Source organism: Phascolarctos cinereus, unplaced genomic scaffold (genome assembly GCF_003287225.1).
Source record: "Phascolarctos cinereus isolate Bilbo 61053 unplaced genomic scaffold, phaCin_HiC Scaffold_4;HRSCAF=312, whole genome shotgun sequence".
In the NCBI taxonomy this organism is placed as follows: domain Eukaryota; kingdom Metazoa; phylum Chordata; class Mammalia; order Diprotodontia; family Phascolarctidae; genus Phascolarctos; species Phascolarctos cinereus.
Window position 1 is genome coordinate 654,302,173 of NW_027555847.1, and position 24,219 is coordinate 654,326,391.

The window sequence follows — 24,219 nt, forward strand, 5'->3', positions numbered from 1 at the left end:
ATAGAGGTAAGGTCAAGCCAGCAATCCTCAGGTACCTCCACAATCAAACCGGATATCTCTTTTTTAAAGACCAAGTAAAGAAGACAAATGACCCCAAACAACCAACCATAGGAACTGCTGATTGAGCTACAACTCCGAGTTCTGCTTTATCTGAAGATAAAAAACACCAAAACCAATCGGATACATTGCAGAAGAGCCACCTATCACTAAGTTTTAGGGAGAGAAGCAGATGCTGACTGTCACTAAGTGAAGGTCTCACTGTCCATACCAAATTCCCTCATCACATGGCTGTACTTTGTCATTTCTCTAATCAGGATTAGGCTCAAAAAGGAGTGAATCAGTGAGCTAGACAGTGGTAAGCTATTTCCTGGTAGGACATCTATAGCAGTATTTATCCAACCTGACATCTGTCTGCTTCAATGGGTTGAAAAGCCATTCCATTTACCTTGTTGTTAGTGTCCAGCAGAGGAAACTTCATGGACGACAGAATAAATGGCTTCTTAATCTCCATCTGAGCAGCTGAAAGCGACCAAAAAGTGAGGCTCAGCCTCCTCCGGTCCTAGCCTTCTAATTTTAATCCTAACCACCATCCTCCCTTTCTCCCCCACCCACCCAAATCCTCTCTGAAACAGGCTAAAGACAGGAGGATAGGTCTGAATAATCCCTTGAAACCCAGCCTACCAAGTCTTCTCTAATGTGACTCTGGCCCTCATTCATCCATCTCTCTATTTTTAGTCCTAAGGTTTTGGTTAGAGCAAGGAAAGGGAAAGTGAAGACCCATTCATTCTCTGTTTTTTAGATGCTATAAAAGATTTTTACTTACTGCTTTTATCACCTCTAGGACCTCTATGCCCAAGGAGGCCATAAGGATACACTCAAGGCACATACTGAGCATGAGGAGCATGAGCAGGAACAGGGATAAACTTTGTGCCACATGAGTTTCCCTAGAGAGACAGCTAGTTCCCCCAGATTTATTCATTCTGAAGAGTTGCCTAATTGTTAGGGGAGCTGAGATGAGCGAGGGAACAAGTTCGCAGTACGCAGAAGGAGAGCTACTGATTATATACTACTTAACAGAAAGGAAGTTACTCTTTTCACATTTCCTAGATGCTACTCTGCCCAATCCACTAATTCAGACATAGTCTTGTATTTCATTTACAGAGGTATTTGGAAATCACCTTTTCCAAAAAAATAGGACCCTATGGAAACATTCTACTACAGGAGAACTGGGAGAGGGAATTGTGATGGAGAATCATAGAACCAAAACTGGAAAAGATCTCAGATCTCACCTAGTCTAACTTTCAAATTAAGTAGTCCTTCAGAGTGAAACCAAACCCTGGAAGGGGAGAGATGATTTGCCCAACATTGTATGGTAAATTAATGGTAGAGGTAGGAATAGAATCCAGGTCTTCCAATTCTCAGTTCAGGGCTTTGCCTCACACCCTGAACTACAACCTGCATTGTCAGTTCCAGAGGGATAGGAATAGTATACATTACTGGAATCTACAGATAATTCAAATTTTAGCCAACAGATAATCTCTTCCACCATCAAAGTAGTTGCCTGCTACTAAGAAGGCAAAAAGACTTATTGGAATACACTTTCCAGGGTGCTAGGGAACAGTGAAATGGGCCAAAGTCTGGGAGCTAGAGGAAGTAAGATGAAAGGGAAAGAAGGTCCCTGGACATGCCCATAAACTGCTTCCCTCATGGTCAGTATACATAGGAGGTTACTTACAGGCTGAGTTGATGACTTGCCTCATGATGTGCAGGGTTCCTACTCGAATTCTCTCATTGTTATTTTCTAGCTTAGGAAGCAAGAAGGCCAAAAGGCGGTCAGGAAAGGAGCAGGCTGTAGGACAAGACAATGAATGTGGTTAGTTTGTCAGTCCAGGGGCCCATCAAAGGACGAAGTCTAGGTTCAAGAGGGGCAGCTAGGTGGTACAGTGGATAGAGCACCAACCCTGAAGTCAGAAGGACCTGAGTTCAAATCCGGCCTCAGACCAAACACTTGACACTTACTAGCTGTGTGACCCTGGGCAAGTCACTTAACCCCAATTGCCAAAAAAAAAAAGAGGCAGTTCAAGACCATCTCAGGCAGTTCAGAACCAAAGCATGAGTCCCTTGGAGGGCTTAGGCTGCACATTCCAGGGATGGGAAAGTGATCTCTCTAGTACCATTTGCTCTACTGAAGAAGCCCAACAAGCAGTTAGAAAAGAACTTCACTTTACCTTACACTGCTCTAGCCACACTGTTTTCTTCACTGTCTCAAACACATATATACATTTTTTCTTTTTCTCTTCTTCACATACCTTATGTATTTGCCGTTCCATTTAATTTCATCAGCACTTAATCAGGCAACATTTCTGTGTGGCACAGTGGATATCGAGCTGGCTATGGAGCATGGAAGATATGAGTGTAGGTCTTATTTCTGACACATGGGGGTCATGTGTGACTCTGAGCAAGTCCCTCTACCTTCCAGTGTTCTACGCAACACTAAGGTTATGGAGTTGCAGAGAAAATGTTGACTTGCACTGCTGGAGGGAGTTTTCTTATTTAGGAGTTCCCTATACTAATGAAATCACACATCAGGTCCCTATCTACCATCTATCAATCATTTACTCTAGAATGCCTCTTCTTTTATCTTTCATCATTCTCTTGGTGATCTCATCAGTTCCCATGGATTAAATGATCATCTCTATGCAAATGACTCTCAAATCTATGTATCTATATATCACTAGCACATTCAACAAATGCTTGTTGAATAAAAACATGAAAAAGAGATTACTGTTGACACAGAGTATTCCAAAAAGTCTTGGTGCAGTTTTAAGCTTTAATAACTTCAGAAGAATAAATACTACAAACTTCCAAAAACCATCTGAAACATTATTTTAAAATTTTAAAATATTGATATATTTCTGTTTAAAACTCAACATAATCACTATCTTATGCCATGTATGAATCACCCTAGTCAACTTTTAAATTTTGTAAAAACTTTTAACAGCTGCTGTTCAGAGCCTGAGAACATGCCATTTGCAACCCTAAGGGTCTCATGGTCATCCAAAGATCAAGGTTTAGTTGTATCATGACAGTTCTGACATGATCCCACAAGAAAAAGTCAAATGGGGATAGATCACATGATCAAGGGTCAAGTAAAAGGACCTCTTCTATCAATCTACTCTACCAAGAAAGTTATCTCCAGAAATTATGGCACTCACAATGCATAATGACAGGATGCCCTGTCTTCTTCAAATTAAAACTGTATTATATGAAATTTACAAAACTAAATAACCATAAAAGACATTGTACGACCACAAATGGAAAAGGAAGTGGGCTAGTCTATAGCAAGAATTAGATAATAGATGGCTCAAGTACTACACTGGTAGCCTGTAAATATTAGAAGTACCACCTTATCCCTGGTTCCTCTGGAAGCCTTTAGGAAGTTAGAGGCTAGGAAGCTCCTACCTCTGACACCTACTCCTTGTATGCCCTTTGGCAGTCAAAAACCACTCTAGGTCTCAATTTCTACACCTGTAAAATAAAGGAGTTGGACTAATGGCCTTTGAGATCCCTTCCAGCTCTAGCCCTATGGTCCTATCCTTTTTGGAGGATTTATGCAAAGATATGGATGAAAATTCATATGGAATAAAAACCTGTGACAAGGTTTCAAACGTGCTGGAGCCAAAAGGATGAAACCCTGGATCAACCAAATATGTTCAGTTCAAATATGTTCACTGTGCTAGGTATCTGAGGGAGATTAAATAAAATAAGATGCCCTGACCTCATGGAGCTTAAATAAAAACCTGTTTCTGATCCCGTACCTTTGTTTAGGTGATTTCCTCCACCTAGACTGCTCTTCACTTACATAAATCCAGCTCAGCTTAAGTCACACTCTCATCCTGTAAAGCCTTCCCAAACAACCCTAGCCCATAAAATACTCTCTACCACATTCATAGCATATTTTGTCCCTACTAGTTAAATAGCAAATTAACCATATGCTGTCCTGTGAGATCTCTTTATACGGTCATGGCATGTCTTTTCAACTAGGCTACAGGCTCTCTGGAGTAAGGAAACTATCTTCTTCATCTTTCCATCCACTAACAAGGGCAGGTAGGTGGCACAGTGCACAGAGTACCAGGCCTGGAGCTGGGAAGACTCATCTTCATGAGTTCAAATCATGCCTCAGATACTTATTAGCTGTGTGACCATAGGCAAGTCACGTAACCCTGTTTGCCTCAGTTCCTCATCTGCAAAATGAGCTAGAGAAGGAAATGGCAAACCACTCCAGTATTGTTTCCAAGAAAACCCCAAATGGGGTCATGGAGAATCGGATACAATTGGAAAACAACACTACAACACACAGTAGAGTAGCTATCTATCCAGCTCCTTGCAGGGCAGGGAACATTCTGTTTGTGCCTTTGGGCTAGTGTTTTGCCTAGAATGTTGTAGCTGCTTAATAAATGCAGTTAGTTGGCAGAGTCCATTGAGCATTGGGCCTGGAGTCCAAAAGACCTCAGTTCAAATCTAGCATCACACATGTGATCCTGGGCAAGTAATTTAACCACTGCCTACCTCAGTTTCCTCAATTGTAAAATGAAGATAATTGTGGTAAAACTATGTCCCCCCGGATCAACCTTCTATCCCTTATCAAATGCCATATAGTCAAGAACTATATTATCATAGTACTTCAGATGAACCCAAATCTCCATGAGAATAAAGAGGTCAAAGAATGGATTCTCTTGTGGAAAAAGTGGCACAGGGTCCAAATACTAGCAGAACAGACAGACATGAGGGTAGTTATTGTTATTTAATCTTTGAATCTAGGCAGCTTTTTATCTACCTTCATAACATTCCTTTGACCTATTTAGGCTAAGAATCTTGCCAAATAAGGAAATAAGATTAGTCTGTCATGACTTGTTCTTTTAATTAAAAACACACACATATTATCATCATGACAAAGCAAAAACTGAAAACTGTCTTAAGAAGAAAAAAGCTACAGCTGCTGCCTCTCCAAATACTGGCCTTCTTTTCTCAGTGAGTTCAGTCCCTAGCTCACAGTCTTCCCACCCCAAATCCTACCTTTTTACCAGAGAACTTCAACATACTTGTTAATGTTCCTTCAAATGCTTTCATGTCTCTGTTCCTCGGTCTCCTCAAATCCCATGATCTACTCTTCTAGTCGACTTTAGCTATACATAGGGAAGTCCACACCCTTCATCTTGTAGTCACCTACAAGTTTTCTACTTCCTTGATCAAGAACTCTGAAACTCTTTATCCAGTCACAACCTATCATTCCTTTGCTTCCTATGCTCTATTCCTCCTTAAGTTAGTTTCTGTCCTCACTATGACCTCCAGTTCCTTCATCCCTCATTACAGTCCCATAGAGTTACCCCTATTCTGGTTATACTTTTCTCACTTCCCAATGTCTATCCCTTGATTAACCAGTTAAACTGTATTATCTTCTACAATGGAATCCCTTCATCCCTTGTCCCATCACCAGTCACACTTTGCTAACCCTAAACCTGGATTACTCTGAACATCTACATTCTCTGTTTCTTACTCACGTGGTACTGAATGAGGTTGAAGAAAGCATACAACTGTGCATCTAACATACACAATAAAAGCTTATGTTATTTAATATCAATTGGAACTTCAAGGCAACAAGACAGTCTTTTTACTCCTTCCTAAGTGATTCTCTGAATTACCGAACAATAACTCATTCTCTATCTCACCACAAGTCCTCGAGTCCTCCATATTGTCTCTTACCCCCAATGTTTCAGCTAACGATCTCGATTCATACTTCACTGAGAAAATCTAGGCCACTTACCACAGGCAGCTTCTTTTCCCCTTCTTTACATCTCACAACACTTTGGTATCATTCTCCATTGTCTTCTCTTTTAGAATCAGAAATTCCTTCTTGGAATATCTGATGATGAAACTGGTCTTTTTCCTTCTCAAGGCCAATTTCACTACACATATCCTTCATCCTATCTCCTTCCATCTTTTCCAACAGACTGTTCCCATTATCATCCCTTCTCTCCCTATCTACTAGTACTTTCCTTGCTGCCTATAAACACACTCCAAGGCTACACAAATCTGAAAAATATCTTCACTAGACCTTGCCGTCCTATCATCTTATATCTCTCCTCCTTTTCTCAAACTCCTTGAAAAAACTGTCTACACTTGTTATCTAAAGTCATTGCCTCTACTTCCTCTCTCACCTCTAAACCTTCTGCATTCGACATTGTTAACCATCTTCTCATTCTGGATTTGTTGCTGTTCAGTCATTTTCAGTCGTGTCTGACTCTATCCACTGTACCATTTAACTGCTCATCATTCTGGAATACTCTAATCTTTTACCACTCCATCTTTCCTTCTGTTATACAACTCCAAACTCTGTTCTTCATCCTCACTGGGGTCTCCAATCTCTCAGTTCTTTCCCATGCCATCATCCCTATATGTTGGCTACACTCTCTTCCCTTCCCCATTTTGACCCCTTGATGAACCAGTTCAACTCTACACTAGCCTCTACTCTCCAGTTCCTTTCCCTCCATGTCAATCCTGCCTTGCCAAGCACCAGACTTATATTTCTTCCACCATCTATATACAGACTACTGAAAAAAAGCTGGAGAAAAATCATAAAGCCATGCTAACTAGGTCTACTACAAATTTGTTAGGTAATCTCAACTGGGCCATCACTGTAGGAAGGCAATCATTTTACACCTCTCCATTCACTATCTCAGTCACCACAGCAGTATTTCCCAAACTTTTATACCGCTCCTCAAAACTCCCAAGACTCCCTTTGTTCTTAGCTCACATTTTACTGACACAATTGAGGTAATTTGCTGAGACTCCTGCTGCTCACATCCTCATCTCATATCACAAAGATGCCTTCTACCACTATCTCCAAAGAGAGGTGGTCATTCTCTTTGCCAAAGCAAACCACCCATTCCATCCTCTCTTCTACAATGGATTGCCCCATCAGTCATCCCCAGTCTTTTATCAATCATCTTTCTCTGCCTGTGTATTGGCTGCTTCTCTATTACCTAAAAACATGTCTATGTCTCCCTCATTCACAAAAACTCTCATTTGATCTATTCATCCCCATTAGCTATTATCCTATGTCTCTGCCTCCTTCTGTGGCTAAACTCTTTGAGGAAATCCACCTCAATATTTGATAGTGATGGAATACTATTGTGCTATAAGAAATGATGAGCAGGATGCTCTCAGAAAGACCTAGAAAGACTTACATGAACTGATGCAAAATGCAATGAGCAGAACCAAGAGAATATTGTACATAGCAACAGTTATATTGTATGATGATCAACTGTGAATGACCTAGCTATTCTCTGCAATACAATGATCCAAGACAGTTCTGAAGGACTTATGAAGAAAAATGCTATCCATTCCCAGAGAAATAACTGATGGAATCTGAATACAGATTGAAGCGTACTTTTTTAACTTTTCTTTATTTTTCTTATTTTTTTGTCTATGTTTTCCTTCACAACATGACTAATATAGAAATGTTTTGCATGACTACACATGTATAACCTATATCAAATTGCTTGCCTTCTCAATGAGGGCAGAGGGAAGGGAGAGAATCTGGTACTCAAAATTTTAAAAAACAAATGTTAAAAATTGTTTTTACATGTAACTGGCAAAAAATAAAATAATTTTTTAAAAGAGAAAAAAAATCTATCACAAAATAAATATTTGTTGACTGACTACTTGTTATCAGCAAGAGTTCCTTTGAATCAGTCACGATGATTGTGGATAACTTCTAACAGAGAACAAATTTTTCAAAAGAAAAAGAAATTCTCATTTCTCTTGCAAATTAAGGTAAATTAATCTTAGGCTGGGCTTTCTTGCTTTAGGCCCAGAACCTAGACTGTCACGAACATTAGCTAAGATACCAGATGAACCCGTTCTTAACCATTATCCAGGGAGGGAGAAGGAAATACAATTTTCTCCCATCAGGGCCCTGAAGGGAAAGGTTCAATTCTCTCATATAAGACTGGCCTGAAAAATCATATTTGGGGTATAGGTGGGGAGAGACGAGAGCTGAAACATGAAAGCCAATGTTTCCCTTAAACCAACAATCCCACCAAAAGAGTGACTCTATTGTGAAATGATCCAACCATTTTGGAGAACAATTTGGAACTACGCCCAAAGGGCTACAAAAATGTGCATACCCTTTGATCCAGCAATAGCACTTCTAGGGCTATATCCCAAAGAGATCATACAAATGGGAAAAGGACCCACATGCACAAAAATATTCATAGCAGCTCTTTTTGTGGTGGCAAAGAATTGGAAATTGAGAGGATGCCTATCAATTGGGGAATGGCTGAGCAAGTTGTGGTATATGAATGTAATGGAATACTATTGTGCTATAAGAAATGATGAACAGGCTGATTTCAGAAAAACCTGGAAAGACTTATATGGTCTGATGCTGAGTGAAGTGAGCAGAACCAAGAGGACTCTGTACACAATAACAGCCACATTATGCAATGACTAAGATTGTTAAACTGAACCCTTCTCAGCATTACGAGGATCTAAGACATCTTCAGAGGCCTCAGGATGGAAAATGCTGTCCACATCCAAAGACAGAACTATGGAAGTCGAATCGCTATCACTTATTTTTACCTTCTGTTGAGTTTTGTTTCCTCTTTCTGATGGTTCCTCCTATTGGTTTTAATTTTTACTTACAACTTCACTAATGTGAAAATATGTTTAATGGGTATGTAAATGTAAAGCCTATATCAGATTGTGCGCCATCTTGGGGAGGGTGGGGGAGAGGAAGGGAGAGAAAAATTTTCAACTCAAAAGCGTATGGAAGTGATTATTAATAAGTCAAAATAAATTAATAAAATTTTTTTAAAAAGAGCGACTCTAGCAAAGAAATGATCTTGTAGCCCTCTGGCAGCCCTGTGGACACTCTTTCCCATTCTACTGTACACCACACAACATGTAAACTATTGTCCTTTACCATGATATCCTAAACACCACTACCACCTGTAACTACGACTAGGGATTTATGAATCAGATATTTTCCTAAACCATGCTCAGAAACATAAGCAATTTAAACAGATGCCACCAAGATTACCAGGAAAAATAGGATTAATTCAGTGGGAGTCCTGTAAGAACAGTTAATCTAACAAGAATCTATTTCTTGCTAGAAAACTAATATACTACAGAAATGAAAAATTATTGGAACACCCTGGGAGAAGACAGAGAAAGAAAGCTAGTTGTTTCTCCAGTCTCTTCTGCACTCCACTCTCTTCCTAGATCCTTTTAATTTTTTTGGATCAGACCTGTGATTTCATTATTATAGGGAGCTCTCAATGGGAAACTTCATCCACCAATGTAGATCAATGACTTCTTTTCAATTTATTTCTCAGAAAGTTTCTTGGGAGCCCTGGGAGGTTAAACAACTTGCCCATGGTCACATGGACAGTAGGTGTCAGGGGTGGGCCTTATACTCAGGTGGCTCTCTGTCCACTAGACAGAACTGTCCCTCTGTTCCCTTCCCTACCACACACAAGTACTTGTCATGGCTATAGGTTCCATTTTTCCTTTTCTTTTGCCATGAGCTTTCTCAAAATGTGCCAAGTTTCTCAAAGGTACGGAGATTCCAAAACCCACCTTTATGTACTTGGGAACTAAAAGGGGGGTCTCTCTCCTCCATCTTCTCCATCCCTAAACGACTGAAAACTCCTTGAGGTCAGGAATTGTCTTTGCTGTCTTTGTTATGGAGAGCCCTGAACAAAGGGCTTTGCATATAGAAGACACTCAATACCAAACATTTGTTGAATCAAACTCCTTATTCTTCCCAAAGAACTGTACCCAGAGAGGCACAGGTACCTACAAACCATTCCCACTGTGTTTAGAGGGACTATTCCTTCCCCTAAGAGGCTGAAAGGCCCATTCACCTCACTTATCAATTATGTCCTTACTCTCTCTCTCCCTTGTAGCTGGCAATGGAGTTTCTGCAATTCCAGGCAGAAATCAGTATTTTTTAACCAGTTTACTATGGTCCTATGCAAAGCATTCACTCTACTCCAAACCCTAAACTGTGCAAATTACTGTAGGTTCCTGGGATAGGCCTGTGAAGGTGCTGGTTAACAGGGGCTAAATACAAGGCATGACATGACGATGGAGCCCCTTACTTGCTCTAAGACACATCATCATGGCTAAAAGGAAGGGAAGAAAGCTGTGACCTCTCCATAGCCCCTCAGCCTGCTATGCTTTATCCATGCTGTCCACATTCATAGGTACCTGCACAAACTCATTAAACCTTCTTTATAATCTGTCAATCCTACTTTCCTTCTGGCCAATCCCAGCACCTTCCACAAATATTCCTGCGATTAATATTTTTAAAGCTCCAAATTAGGCAAGCACTAGGTATATTCATGTTCTACGGACCCACACTGAGATGCTGAGGAATTCTCTGCCCTGTCACATGAAAGAAACTGACACTAGGCTAGACTCTCCCATTGACACAGAAACTCCTCTTCCCTCACCACGCCCCCAAATCTCCTCCCAACTGCCCATCTTACCCAGAATTGTGAAGCAACGCAGGACTTCATTGTGATTCTTAATGACCAAGGGGTTGAGTGAATCCACTGGGGCACAAATCTGCTCCAAGGAACAGAGGAAATAAATTACCAAGACTACCATTGCCTAAGCACCCTCACTCTGTGGTGGTCATCTATGTTTCTGGAAAGGACCAGTTCCCAGATACATGGGAAATGCTTCAAATGGGGGGCAAATGACCACCACACCCTTGCAAACTTTCCCAACAACCTGTGCAATATTTACATCCACACACAGGATTCCTATATCTTGCAGGAAAAGGGTATTTGAGGAGGATCCACTTCCCCTATATCCCCTCCTTCTACCAACTGCTTAGATGGTAAAGTTCCCAGAACAGAATAGTAGAACTGAAGATGCAGAGGGGACTAGAAGAAGCCACCCAGGACCCTCCCAAAATTATATGGGCATCCCTAGGTGTACTCTCAATTTAAAGATTACCTCATTTTCTGGACTACAACCTCCCAACATTTTTAAAACAAATGAAAACAGAATATGTGTCAGCAAAAGGAAGCAGGTATCACTTAGTGGTTCCAGACTGAGGCAGAGCCTTCCTGGGACGTACCTTAGGCTTTATCATGAATCTCAAGCCAGACCTCAGGACTTGTAATTCTAGTGTCTCTCCTCACTTGTGGAATATGAGAGAAGCAAAAATTACCAGCAAATAGAAAAAAGCAGCTATTGCCTCTAAGTTGTAAGACATGGAGAAATTTTTAGAAAAAGTTAATTTTTCATGCCAATCTAGCATCAGCTGGGGTAAAAGCTCATCAGGGGCAGTTCTGAATTTTTCCTACTTAGTTACCTCTGGTGCAAATAGCAAAGCTAATGAATCTGTTGTTCTTTCCTTTCCTGATAAGGCCAGGCCTTTTTTCCGTAGACCATGCCTCAACTTTACACATCTCTAAACTATTAAAGCCCTATTTCTTAAGACAACTTTCCCTTTGTGGGATCTAAAACTAAGATGCGTCACCAGGAATCATAAACTACTGCCTGATGTTGGGTCAGAATTATTTTCTGCAGCTTGGCTTTCCATGGGGCTCTCTTCCTATGCAACTCCTGGTTTGGTTAAGATTTCTTGACTCCAAAACTATACCTCAATTACAGTTTCATATTGGAATGTCCTTCAATGCCTGGGGCCTCCTCACCCTGAAACATCTATTCCCTATGGCCCTCTCATTGTAGAATATTCTTTTGCTAGACCAGCCTCCTTCCCCCATTGGCAGGTTCTTCCTAGGGCCTCCATTCTGTACAGCGAACCAGGCTGGCCAGCCTACATTCCCTTCCTATTCTGCTCTTGGTTTTGCTGACTTCAAAACCATGCCAGACACCAAGCACTTTCAGTTTCCTCCTCCTCCTCTACCCTCCCCAATACCACTCCCCTTTCAGCTCCCTCTAATTCATCTTCTTTCCTTTAAAATGTTAAGTTACCCGAGGGCAGGGACTACCTTTTTTACTGTATTTGTATCCCCAGAACTTAGCACAGTGCCTGGTATATAGCAAGCACTTAATAAATGCTTGTTTCCTTTTTTCCAGAGCTGGAAAAAACGCCAGAGGGCATACAAACCAACCTGCACCAGAAAAGGAATCCTCTCTAAAATATCTCCCACCAAATGGACATCCAGCCTCTGTTGGAAGCACTTCAGTGATGGGGAGGCACTGCCTTGTAAGGTAGTTCATTTCACTTTTGGGTACCTCTAATCATCAGGAAATTTTTCCTTACATGAAACAAAATCTGCCTCTCTGCAACTTCAAATCATTTCTTCCAGTTTCATTCACATTACCCTAAGGAATCTGAGGATAGGAAAACTTCTCACAGGCTCCACTCCCCTCAATCTTCAGAACTCCAGAGCAGGACTACAATTTACCAGTGATTTTCCTAAAGAGTCCTGCTGAAGTGCAGAGTCCCCTGAGCTAAGGTGTTTGCACCCTGGTGCCCAGATTTCTAAATAGGCCAACAATGATATAAAGAGGGTAAGAGCCAGGAGGGCACAAGGTTACCACAGAAACAAGTCTTGTGTATGTGAGTTCATGTGAGACAAGAAAGACATAAGGCACAAGAGAATGAGAGATGAAAAGATAGATAACCTGGCTTCATAGCAATTTCAGTTAACCTGTCAATTGGTCTGACTCATGTTCACATTGAAGACAGGAGAATCTGAGAGAGAACCAGAATCCCCAGTGACCAAAGGAGAGAGACAGAAGAAGCCACCATTCATTAGCTCTAGGGTGTAGGTTTAGTAATGATCAAGTAAATCTTGATCTTGGGGCATGGCTATGTAAGGCACTTTCCTTTAGGTCCCACGTCCATTCTTCAAAAGTGGGACCCTGTTTTATTCATTTTTGTATCTCCTTCAGAGCTTTGGTACAAAGGAACTGTCCAAAATATGTTTGATGACTGAATAAATGGACTGCCTCATGAGTAAATGAATATTCTCCATCACTAGAAGCATCTAAGCAGAAGCTGGACAATCTTCTGTCAGGGAGACTATAAAGTATATTTCTATATAGGGAGAAAAGAAGGAGTATGTAGCCTCCAATGTCACTTACAATCTACATAATATAATATGATATATAACATAATATAGTATGATAATGAGAACTATTCTCTATGGTTACAATGGACACTAAAGACTTCAATCCCAAGAAGCATCCTTTCTCTGTGGAGTCACCTGAAGAAAAGCAAACTCTCTTAACCAAAGACTCCAAATCAACTGCATTGCAATGGGGCCATCTGCTTCCCAACTCACACTCAAAGCTGGAGAGGAAAGGTTTGGGGGCCAGAGAGAGTTCCAAAGAACTGTCCCAAATTTTCCATAAGGCACACGCATAGCTAAGTGAATAGCTACCTGAAAATATTCCCTTCCTCCTGGTCCCTACTTACTCAAAGGCAGGCAAGAAGAGGTTCTTAGTCAATAGCCCCATTTTTTCCCCACAAGCCTTTGGCCTATTGTTCCAGAAGGTCAGCATTAAAACTAAAGGCTCTTTTTTCCTAGCCTGAGGCAATACCACAAGCCAGCCAGGGTGTATCCTCTTCATCCTCTCCCTTTACTTATCCCCTTTTCAGATTGTCTGACCAAGTAGTCTTACCTGAGGGTGCAAAGCAGCCAGAAGCATATCAACCTGTACCTCCAACGTGCGGCTCCCCATGTTCACAGAAGCTTCAAGAATCTGTCCAAGACTCTGTTCATATAGTGGGAAGGACAAAAATGCTGATAGTCAGCCAGGAGGTTAAAGATACAATCCTTTGGGGGGGGATGGGGGCAGGAAACCAAACCTGTATTCTTCCTGAAAACACGAACCTGTCCAAGGATCCATTCAAGAAGAGCACCCTTCTTCCTGCCCAATTCAGTGCCAAAGAAATGGCAGTAGCCTACTATAGAACCTCTTGCCCCATCATATAACCAGAATAACCTTAGAATTGCAAGTCCAGATCCACAGGGTCTTAGGGATGCAAAGCTGCTACAGAAGGCTTGTTTCAGTTGGCAGGGTTAGTTTCCAGGACAGAAAGCATCTAATGAGAGTGAGACTAAGTGGTTCCAGATCCCACCCGGATGTTATAAGCCACTCCAATGGGTCAGGAAAGTCTGATTCAGACCAGACCCCCAAATAAGCTAAGAACCTATGAGGGGTTCCGCCAAGAGAACTAAAAGAAACCTGGCATATCCAACTCTAGGTAAGCAAGGCTACATTAAGGGGATCATTTTCACTTTCTATTTTTAAAAGCCTCCAGGGAAGAAGCTTTAACAACCACTAGGCTATCAGAAATTTTTTCCTACTATACAACTTATAGTTTCACAATCAACCCCTTTGCTCTTTAAGTAAATGCGAGATCTTTTGGAAGAGTCCATAATTGTGTGTGCTTAGCAGGTACATATACATACACATGCCCAGTATGCCAACATCCAGAAGATGAGGACTTAGCTCTCTGGATATGTCCACAACGAAGTGCTAGGCGTCTTTGAGGGCCTTGAGCCCAGTGGCTTACCTTGGACACATAAAAGGTCTCGGCATGCTTCTTATAGAGGGCAATGATGCCTGGGATGAGCTTGGGAAGCTGTTCCTCTAGCTTCTCATTGGGCAGCAGGTGACTCATGGGCCCCAGTGCTTCAACCACAGCCAGCCGAAGCTGGGAAAAGAAAAGCCAGTGTTCATCCCAACCAGATATCAATTACCTAGAGAATACTAATCAATCCTTAATTATGTGTAAAGCAATATATAGGCCCTATGGGGCTTGAGACACCATAGAATCCGCTCTCAGTGAATTTAAGCTTTCAGTCTAAGTGGGAAGACAGATGTGGATACATAGGGAATAATAAGGGAGCACAAGAGTCTTGTCCCTGAGGGATATTGAGACTAAGTGAAATCACATTCAGGTAAGAGATCCCTGTGGGCTAGGGTGGTCCAAAAAACCTTCAGCAAAGAAGAGGAAGTGGAGCTGGGCCCGGCCTAGACACATCACTGGGTCCTTATCCTGTCAAACAGCATAATGAGCTTTATGGGTATGAGCAAGACCATGGAAATGCTCAAAAGGAATGTCAACACCTGTAATACATTTTAGCACCAAGGCTAGATTAATAGTCTAGCTTAAAAAACAAAACAAAACATAAGGAAGTTACTTGGACATGGCTATAATATACCTCTGATCAAAGCCCTATGTCTTTTTCCCCCCCCAACCATTCCATTTTAAACCTATCACATTATTCAACAAAGATTGTTACTGAGCACCTGTGATAAAGAGGCTCTTGTGTTGGAAGGTTTGGGTGAAGGGAGAATACAAAGAAATTTAAAACACAATTTTTGCTCTCAAGGTGCTTAAAAATAACAAGAGGTAGCACTAGTTATATAGGTACTATTTAATAAAAAAATAGTGACTAGCTAGGAGACAGCCTGAATTCTTTACCTTTCCTTCTCGGCTCTGTAGCCAGTGGTTGAAAAGCACATCATAAGCACTGAAGATCTCAGTGGAAAATGTGTCCTTCCGGACAGTGGGGTCTGGAGCTTGATCCAAATTGGCTAGGTATTCCAGGATACTGTCACTGAAGTGCTGCAGAGCTGTGGTACAAAGAGTCCCAAATGAATGTCTGTTTTCTGATTCTCAGATAACATCAGCATTGCTATCATCCCTTCACAATCAATTTACAAACTGGCCAGCAAGTGAGCAGAGCCAACTTCTGAGGGTTAATTGTAACTAGAATGTACTACTCACTCTTTGTCTCTATATATTGAAATCCTCTTTCTTCAAGGACTCATTAATGTGCCACCTCCTTCATGAATATTATTAGAGTCCAAGCTCCTTAAGGACAGGGATTATGACATCTTTCAACTTTGTATATGCTGTATCTAGTGTAGCTCCTGGTACAGGGCAGTACTGAATTGATTGTTCAACTGAATTAGTGGGTTTTCTCTGAATTACGGGGATATGGAGCAGGAAATGGAAGGCGGTGGCACAACTGAGATAAACTGCCCTTTCTGGGCTGCCTCTGGCAGTGGGAAGCAGATCTTACTCTCAACGGGTCAGCTGCTTGAGGCCAAGAAAAATGAAGCCTCCTGAGAGGGAAGGGCAGGGTGGGACTCGCCTGCTCACCAGCAACGGTATACCACATGTACTTTCTAAACTACTAGGGCCAAGGATCCCTATGTCAAAGGTACCTGTTTGCCTTCCTTTGCTCCAAGGGAAGGTGCTTAAGATCACACAGAGAGCTAGGTTCTAAACTCTGCTCTTTTCTCTAGACCCTCTCAACCCAGAGGCTGAGCTGTTTGGTTACATGGGCTCACAGTCATCTGCAGACCAGCAGCTTCTCAAAAAATAGCTGTTTCAGAGTCTCTTGCTCTGGTTGCAAACTGAGACAGGACAAAGAAATGAAAGCCACAGAAGGCCCATTCTTACCAAAACAAAATACAGACTTCATCTGGTCTTGCCGCGCCAGGTTTAGCATTGGTAACATTGTTGACAGAATGGAATTTAAGAAGGGCACCATGCCAAACACTGTAAGAAATAAAAACCAAACTTCAGATCATTTTGTCTTCCTACATTCATCTTATTCTTTCTAGTCATGAAACAGCACCCCATCCCAGGGATCCCAGGGAGACATTTGTTGTATATTTTCACTGCATCTAATGCAGACTGTTCATAACAGAAAAGCCAGGTGAAAATAAGGTCCACGGTCCCCAAAAACCCATTCTAAAAGTCCCACCTAGGCAATGAAGAGAGGAGTAAGAGATGGCACTCACAAGGTACTGCAAAATAGCTTGAAAATAATAATAAATAATTAGCCCATAACACTTCCTCTACCACAGTACCCACCTCCCTTTGTCCAGGCTGCCCTCTTGTGACTTCTTTTTCCCCACAGAGACATTAATGGTATCCATCTTTATTTAAAGTCATGTCTCTCACCCATATAAAAATGTTTGGGGGGGAGGGGGAGTACAAAGGGGAAGGTCCAGAAACTTTGATTTGTCTTAATCTGTAGATGGCTCTACAAGAATATACTTGGGCTCTGGCATCCCCATAAGATGCTGCTGCATTCAGTCATACAATAGCTACTGATTGGAGATAAGATCACCACAGTATGCAGAGAGCTCCTTCCTGCAGAAGCAATATGTATAACAAGTGAGCCTCACATCACCCAATGCCAAAATGGAATTAACTGGGCAAATGGTCTTTTACAAAGGCTGCCTCCACCATGGGCTGCTGACTAAAAGGTGTCTCACTCTAAGGATACATCTCTTGGACCACCAAACTCCAATACCGTAGGAATGACAAAGTGTTATATAAGAGATCATAGGGGCTCTTTAGCACTAGCAAACTTGGCAGAAACACAATTTTCCCAGAGCAGGTAGACAGGTAGGAAGTTCTAAACCAGACTGTGCTACTAGTATGCTCTATAATCACTTTCCTCTCAGCAATCACCTATGTAGGTAATGCAAGTATTATTGATTCCATTTTATAAAGGTTACAGTCTTATAATCTCTCCAAGACTTTGTTTCTTCAGCTGTAAAATGACTGTCTTGACCTCTCCCTCTCTATGACTGTGCTTCTTTCAGATATGGTAGTATAAATTGTGTCAGCTCCCTCAGCGAAATACAGAAAGGTTCATGAGACAGAACTCTGGTCTCAGTACTGCTTGACCAAACTGAAAGAAGGAACACAACTGTACTGATAGATACATATCATATACTCTTTCCAACTACACCTGGGCCCTCCCTGCAGCAAGTCAGTGCTTCTGTTCCTTCCTAATTGATTCCCTAATTGTTCTCCCTCCGTTGTGTCAGAACTTCTCTTCCTTCAAACCTCCCACAACTTCCTTCCTCCTCTCTCAGCCAAGGACCTCTCCTCTTACTTTATGGAGAAAACTTAGATCATGTGACATGAACTCTCTCTTTTCCCTTTCTCTTCATCTCAACTAAAACCTGCTGGCATCAATCTCCACTCTCTTCCTTTTCCCCGGTCTCTGACAACGAGGTGGCCCCTCTCCTTGGCAAGGCTAACTCTTCTATATCTGCCCTTGGTATAATCACCATCTCTTCCATATTCTCCAGCAGACTGTCTATTCAAGTTATCACCTCTCTCTCTTTCATATCTTAAATAGCAGAAGTATAGGAATTTAAGAATACCTCAAAGAAACAAGTTGTGTTCATTGACATAGTACATTTTTTTAAATCCATGACAGGATGAAAGATGCTATCTTTCATGAAAGAGAACAAATCTCTTTTTCAAAATTTTTATTTCATATTTTATTTTTCCCCAATTACACATAAAAACAATTTTTAACTTTTTTTTTTTAATGTTGAGTTCCAAATTCTCTTTTCCATCCTTCCTATCCCCCTTCATTGAGAAAGCAAGCAATTTAATATAGGTGATACACATGCAGTCATGCAAAACATATTTCCATACTGGTCATATTGTGAAAGAAAATAGACCAAAAAAAAACCCACCAAGAAAAATAAAGAAAAAAATATATTATTCGATCTGCATTCAAACACCATCAATTTTTTTCTCTGGAGATGGATAGCATTTTTATCATAAATCCTTAAGAATTATCTTGGATCACTGTATTGCTGAGAATAGCTAAGTCCTTCACAGCTGATCACAGCACAATATTGTTATTACTATGTCCAGTGTTTTCCTGATTCTGCACACCTCACTTTGCATAAGTTCATGTAAATCTTTTCAGGTTCTTCTGAAAGCACCCTGCTCATCATTTCTTGCAAAAGCACAATAGTATTCCACCACAAATCATATACTATAACTTGGTCAGCAATTTCCAATTGATGGGTATCCCCTCAATTTTCAATTCTTTGCCATGACTAAAGGACCTACAATAAATATTTTTGCACATATAGATCTTTTTCCTTTTTTTTTTTTAATCTCTTTAGGATACAGAACTACTAGTGGTATTGCTGGGTCAGAGGGTACAAAAAGTTTTATAGCCCTTTGGGCTTAGTTCCAAATCGCTCTATAGAATGGTTGAATCAGTTCACAACTTCACCAACACTGTATTAATGTCCCAATTTTCCCAATACTCTCTAACATTTCTTTTATCCTTTTCTATCATATTAACCAATCTGACTGGTGAGGGGTGGTACCTCAGAGTAGTTTTAATTTGCATTTCTATAATCAAAAGTGATTTAGAGCAAATTTTCATATGGCTATAGATAGGCTTTATTTTGTCTGAAAGCTGCCTGCTCATATCTTTTGACATATCAATTAGAGATGGCTCTTATTTTTATAAATTTGACTCAGTTCTCCATATATTTTGGATATGAACCTTTATCAGAGATATTTGCTATAAAATTTTTTTCAGTTATGATTACTCCATCCCATTTTCACCCTGTTTATCCTACTCTCTTTCACCCTGTCCACACTCGTGTTTTGCTTCTGATTACTGCCTCCCCCAATCTGCCCTCCCTTGTATTGCTCCCACTCCCATCCTTCTCTTACTCCCTTCCCCTCATATTTTCCTGCAGGGTAAGACAGATTTCTATACTCAACTGAGTATGTAAGTTATTCCCTCTTGGAGCCAATTATGAAGAGAATAGGGTTGAAGAGCTCCCACCTACTTCCCCCATTTTCCCTGCTACTGTAAAAGCTTTTTCATGTGAGATAATTTGCCCCATTCTGCCTCTCTCTTTCTTCTCCCTGTGCATTCCTCTCTCACTCCTTAATTTTATTTTTTTTAGAGATCATCCCATCATATTAAACTTGCACCAATGCCCTCCATCTATGTATACTCCTTCTAATTGCCCTAATAATGAGAAAGTTCTTAAGTGTTACAAGTATCATCTTCCCATGTAGGAATGTAAACAATTTAACCTTATTGAATTACTTACAATTCATCTTTTTATGCTTCTTTTGAGTCTTGTATTTGAAAGTCAAATTTTCTATTCAGCTCTAGTCTTTTCATCAGGAATTCTTAAAAATCCTCTGCTTCATTGAATGGCTATTTTTTTCTCCTGAAGAAGTATGCTCAGTTTTGCTGAGTAGGTGGTTCTTAGTTGTAATCCTAGCCTTTTTGCTCTCTGGAATATAATATTCCAAGCCCTCCAATCCTTTAATGTAGAAACTGCTAGATCTTGTGTTACTGTGTCTGTGGCTCCATGACATTTTAATTATTTCTTTCTGGCTGCTTGCAATATTTTCTCCTTGATCTAGGAGCTTTGGAGTTTAGCTATAATATTCCTGAGAGTTTTCATTTTGAGATATCTTTCAGGAGGTGAGCAGTGTATTCTGTCGATTTCTACTTTACCCTCTGATTCTAGGATATCAGGGCAGCTTTCCTTGATGATTTCTTGAAACCCAATGTCAGGGCTCTTTTTTTGATCATGGCTTTCAGGTAGTCCAATAATTTTTAAATTATCTCTCCTGGATCTAATTTCTGGGTCAGTTGTCCAATGAGATATTTCACATTTTATTCTATCTTTTCATTCTTTTGATTTTATTTTGTTGTTTCTTGATGTCTCATAAAGTCATTAGCTTCCACTTGCCCAATTCTACTTTTTAAGGAATTATTTTCTTCAGTGAGCTTTTGTATCTCCTTTTCCATCTGGCCAATTCTACCTCTTAAGGTGTTCTTTTCTTTGGTGAATTTTAGTGTATCTTTTTCCATTTGGCCAATTCTTCTTTTCAAGGCATTCCTTTCCTCATTGGATTTTTGTACTTCTTCTACCATTTGGCTATTCTGGTTTTTAAGGTATAATTTTCTTCAGTATTTCTTCAGTACTTTTTAAGGTATATTTTTCTTCAGTATTTTTCCTTTACTCAGCCATTGACTCTTTTTTCATTATTTTCTTTTGTCACTGTAACTTCTTTTCCCAATTATTCCTGTTTTATTTGATTTTTTAAATCCTTTTTGAGCTCTTCCACGAATTCTTGTTGGGCCTGAAACCAATCCACATTTTTCTCTGAGGCTCTGGATGTAGCAGTTTTGAGTAGTTGTTTTCTTTTGAGTTTATGTTTTGATCTTCCCTGTCACCATAGTAACTTTCTATGGTTAGGATTTTGTTGTTGTTTGCTCATTTTTCCAGCTTATTTCTAGGCTTTTTAAAAATATTAAGTTGGGCTTAATCTGCTCCAGGGTGGAGCAGAGTGAAAAAAAAAAATACTGTCCCAAGTTTCAGGGTTTTTGTGCAGCTGTTTTCAGAACTAGCTCTGGGAATTTGTAAGCTTTCACTTCTTCCAAGTTGGTATGATCTAATGAAAGTTGTGGTCACTGCTCTCCTGGCCTGTGCTTTGATCTGTGAATGATCACAAGGACTCTTCAGCTCTGGAACTGTGAACAGGGTCCCCCCTCCCCTGCAGCTGCAAGCTCTGGTGTGCTAGTGCTCCTGTTTGCCCTGAGATTGTGACCTAGGACTGTGACCTAGATCTGAGTATGGGTAATGTGACAAAGTCTTACACCCAATGCCTATAGGGATGCCTATAATCTCCTTCTGACCAGTTGTCTGACCCCCTTACAATCTGTGAACTGAAAGCTCCAGAAGCAGCTGTTGCTGCCACTGATTCAGTCACCCCCAAGGCCTGTTGCTCATTTGCTGCAGTGAGGCCTGTACTGGCACAGCCAATGCTGGACTATGCTTCACTCTCACTCTGTCCTTTTGTGGGTTCTGCTGCTCCAGAATTTGTTTTGAGGTATTATTTAAAGTTGTTTGGAAGGGAATTTGGGGGAGCTCAGGTGAGTCCCTGACTTTTCTCCACTATCTTGGCTCCACCCTCTGACATTATCTCTTTATACATAAAATATAGGATGAAAATTTTTAAAGTAAAATTATAATAGAAATTTTTGTGTTAATCTACGTGCCTAGTCTTTCTAGTGTTAAACTCTCCCTATTTTCTGGCTCTTCTCCTACTACCTTCAAAAAAGTTATTTTCTCTACTCCTTAAAACAACAAAAATATAAAACAAATTTCACTGGATCCTATCATCCCCTCAAACCATTATTTTCTATCTCTCCTTCCTTTCTCAAACTCCCAGAAAAAGCTATGTATACTTTCTGTCTTTACTGTCCCTTTTCTCACTCACTCCCCAACCCTTGGCAATCAAGTTTCCAATCTCATCATCCTACTGACACTGCTCTCTCCAAAGTTAGAAATAACCTCTCAAATGCTAATTCTGATGGTTTTTTCTCAGCCATACCTCTAGACCTAACTGCTGCATGTGACAATGCTGACCAGTTCCTTTATACTCTCTCCTCCTTCTGTTTTTTTTATGACAATTTTCTTGACTGGTTCTATCTAATCACTCCTCCTTTGCTGATTCATCATCCAGTTTATGCTCCCTGGATGTTCCCTAAGGATCTGTCCTAGATTCTTTACTCTTTCCCCTCTATCCTTTCTCTCTCTTAATGAACTTATCAGCTCCCATGGGCTTGATTATCATTTCTATATAGATGACTCTGAAATCTATATGTCCAGCCCCTGACTCTACCCTGAACTTCAATGTTGCATCATCAATTACACACTGAACATTTCAAATTTAATGTCTGGGAGAAATCTCAAACTCAACATGTTCAAAATAGAACTCATTATATTTCCCCCTCAAATTTTCCGTCTTCCAAACTTCAGAAGCATCACCAACCTCAAGTCCCTCAGGTTCACAATACCGTTGACCTTAACTCCACATTCTTCCTTACGCTACGTATCCCAAAAGTTGTCAAAACCTTGCTATTTCTACCTCCACAACACCTCTCAAATCTGACTCCTTGCTACTCACCTAGCTGCCACCTTAGGTCAAGTACTCATCTCTTCTTGCCTAAATTATTGCAACTGCCTCCTCACTGGTCTCCCTGACTCAAGTCTCTTCACTTTTCAGTCCTTCTTCCATACTGTTACCAAAATTATTTCCCTTAAGTGTATATCTAATCATGTCATTCATCCACTCAATAAGCTCCAGTGGCTCCCTTTTTCTCTCAAGAATGAAATAAAAATTTCTGTTTAGTTTTTAAAGCCCTTCACCACCTACCCGTAATCTATCTTTCAGATTCAATGTACATTACTCTTCATCTTCCACTGTGATCCAACCAAACGAGCCTTTTCTCCATCCCTCATGACACCCTATCTCCTCTCTTTGTACCTTTACGTTTGCTCTCTCTCATGCCTACGCTGTACTCTCTCCTCACTTCTACCTTACAGAATACACTCTCCCTTCAAGTCACAACTGAAGCACAAGCTTCAACATGAAACCTTTCTTGACTGATCTCTTTAATGTCTATAGCCTTGCTTTTTCAATACTTTGTATTCACTCTCTCTGTATTTATTCTGTATGTATTGATCTGTATCCTCACTGTCTCTTCCATTAGAATAAAAGATCCTTATAGGTAGGGACTATTTAATTACTTGTATGTGTAGCCCTGATACCTAGCACACTGCTTGGCACACAGTAGATGATAAATACTTGTTGATTAGTGGCATTAGCTCATATGACCCTGGTTCTACCACTCTCTGCAGTCTTGGGTAAATAACTTCCTACAAGTTATACAACTAATGCCAGGCCTCATGGGTCCATTTTTTCCACTGCACCACTCACTCCTTCTCAGTGGGTGTGGCCTGTTTTCCCCATAATAAAATAAAATGTGGGTTCAAGGACAGTGGTTTCTTGTCTTTTGTGTCTCCCAGAGGCTCCTGGGCTTTTACTACAGTGGGTGCTCAGAAAATAAGAGCTGTGGGTTAAATACTCCTTAAGGGAACATGGCACAAAACCTTCTTTCCCAAGTCACATAAGGAAGTTTGTGTCAAATTGACAAATGCTCTCTATACCAGAAACCCAGTATCCAAAGAGGGCATGAGGATAATCGGGACTTGACTGTGATGATCTTCAGTGCTCTGTTATGGTTTGTTTAATCTTGGGTTTCTCAAACATTGGGGAGGCTGTAGGTCTGTGCTAGAATCATGCCAGTTATGAAGTTTCAGTGCTCCTCTTCCTACAAGCCTAAATATGACAGCCTTTATGTAACCCTGCTCCAGAACAACTCAAAGTGTTGCTTCTTAGAACTGGACCCTGAGTTTCTTTAAAAGGTCATTTAAAAGGTATTACTTCTCCATGAAGAAAAAAATACTATTATAAACAAAGCACTTTACACTTTCACATATACAATTTCATTTAATCATCATTACAACAACACAAGTAGGCAGGTAGAG

The 24,219-nt window shown here is 40.5% G+C and overlaps 1 protein-coding gene across 5 annotated transcripts in view; it reads right to left on the reverse strand.

Annotated features, from left to right (window-relative positions):
• The window catches only part of MROH1 (maestro heat like repeat family member 1), a 197,445-nt gene that overhangs the window by 104,529 nt on the left and 68,697 nt on the right, over window positions 1-24,219 (reverse strand). For all 5 annotated transcript variants that reach the window (XM_078153842.1, XM_020995209.1, XM_020995206.1 and 2 more), the window contains 7 exons: window positions 16,475-16,573; window positions 15,488-15,639; window positions 14,573-14,713; window positions 13,675-13,767; window positions 10,554-10,632; window positions 1,736-1,849; window positions 446-519 (listed from right to left, as the gene is read on the reverse strand). In XM_078153842.1, the coding sequence (XP_078009968.1) occupies window positions 446-519; window positions 1,736-1,849; window positions 10,554-10,632; window positions 13,675-13,767; window positions 14,573-14,713; window positions 15,488-15,639; window positions 16,475-16,573 (752 nt within the window). The remainder of the gene's footprint in view (window positions 1-445; window positions 520-1,735; window positions 1,850-10,553; window positions 10,633-13,674; window positions 13,768-14,572; window positions 14,714-15,487; window positions 15,640-16,474; window positions 16,574-24,219) is intronic.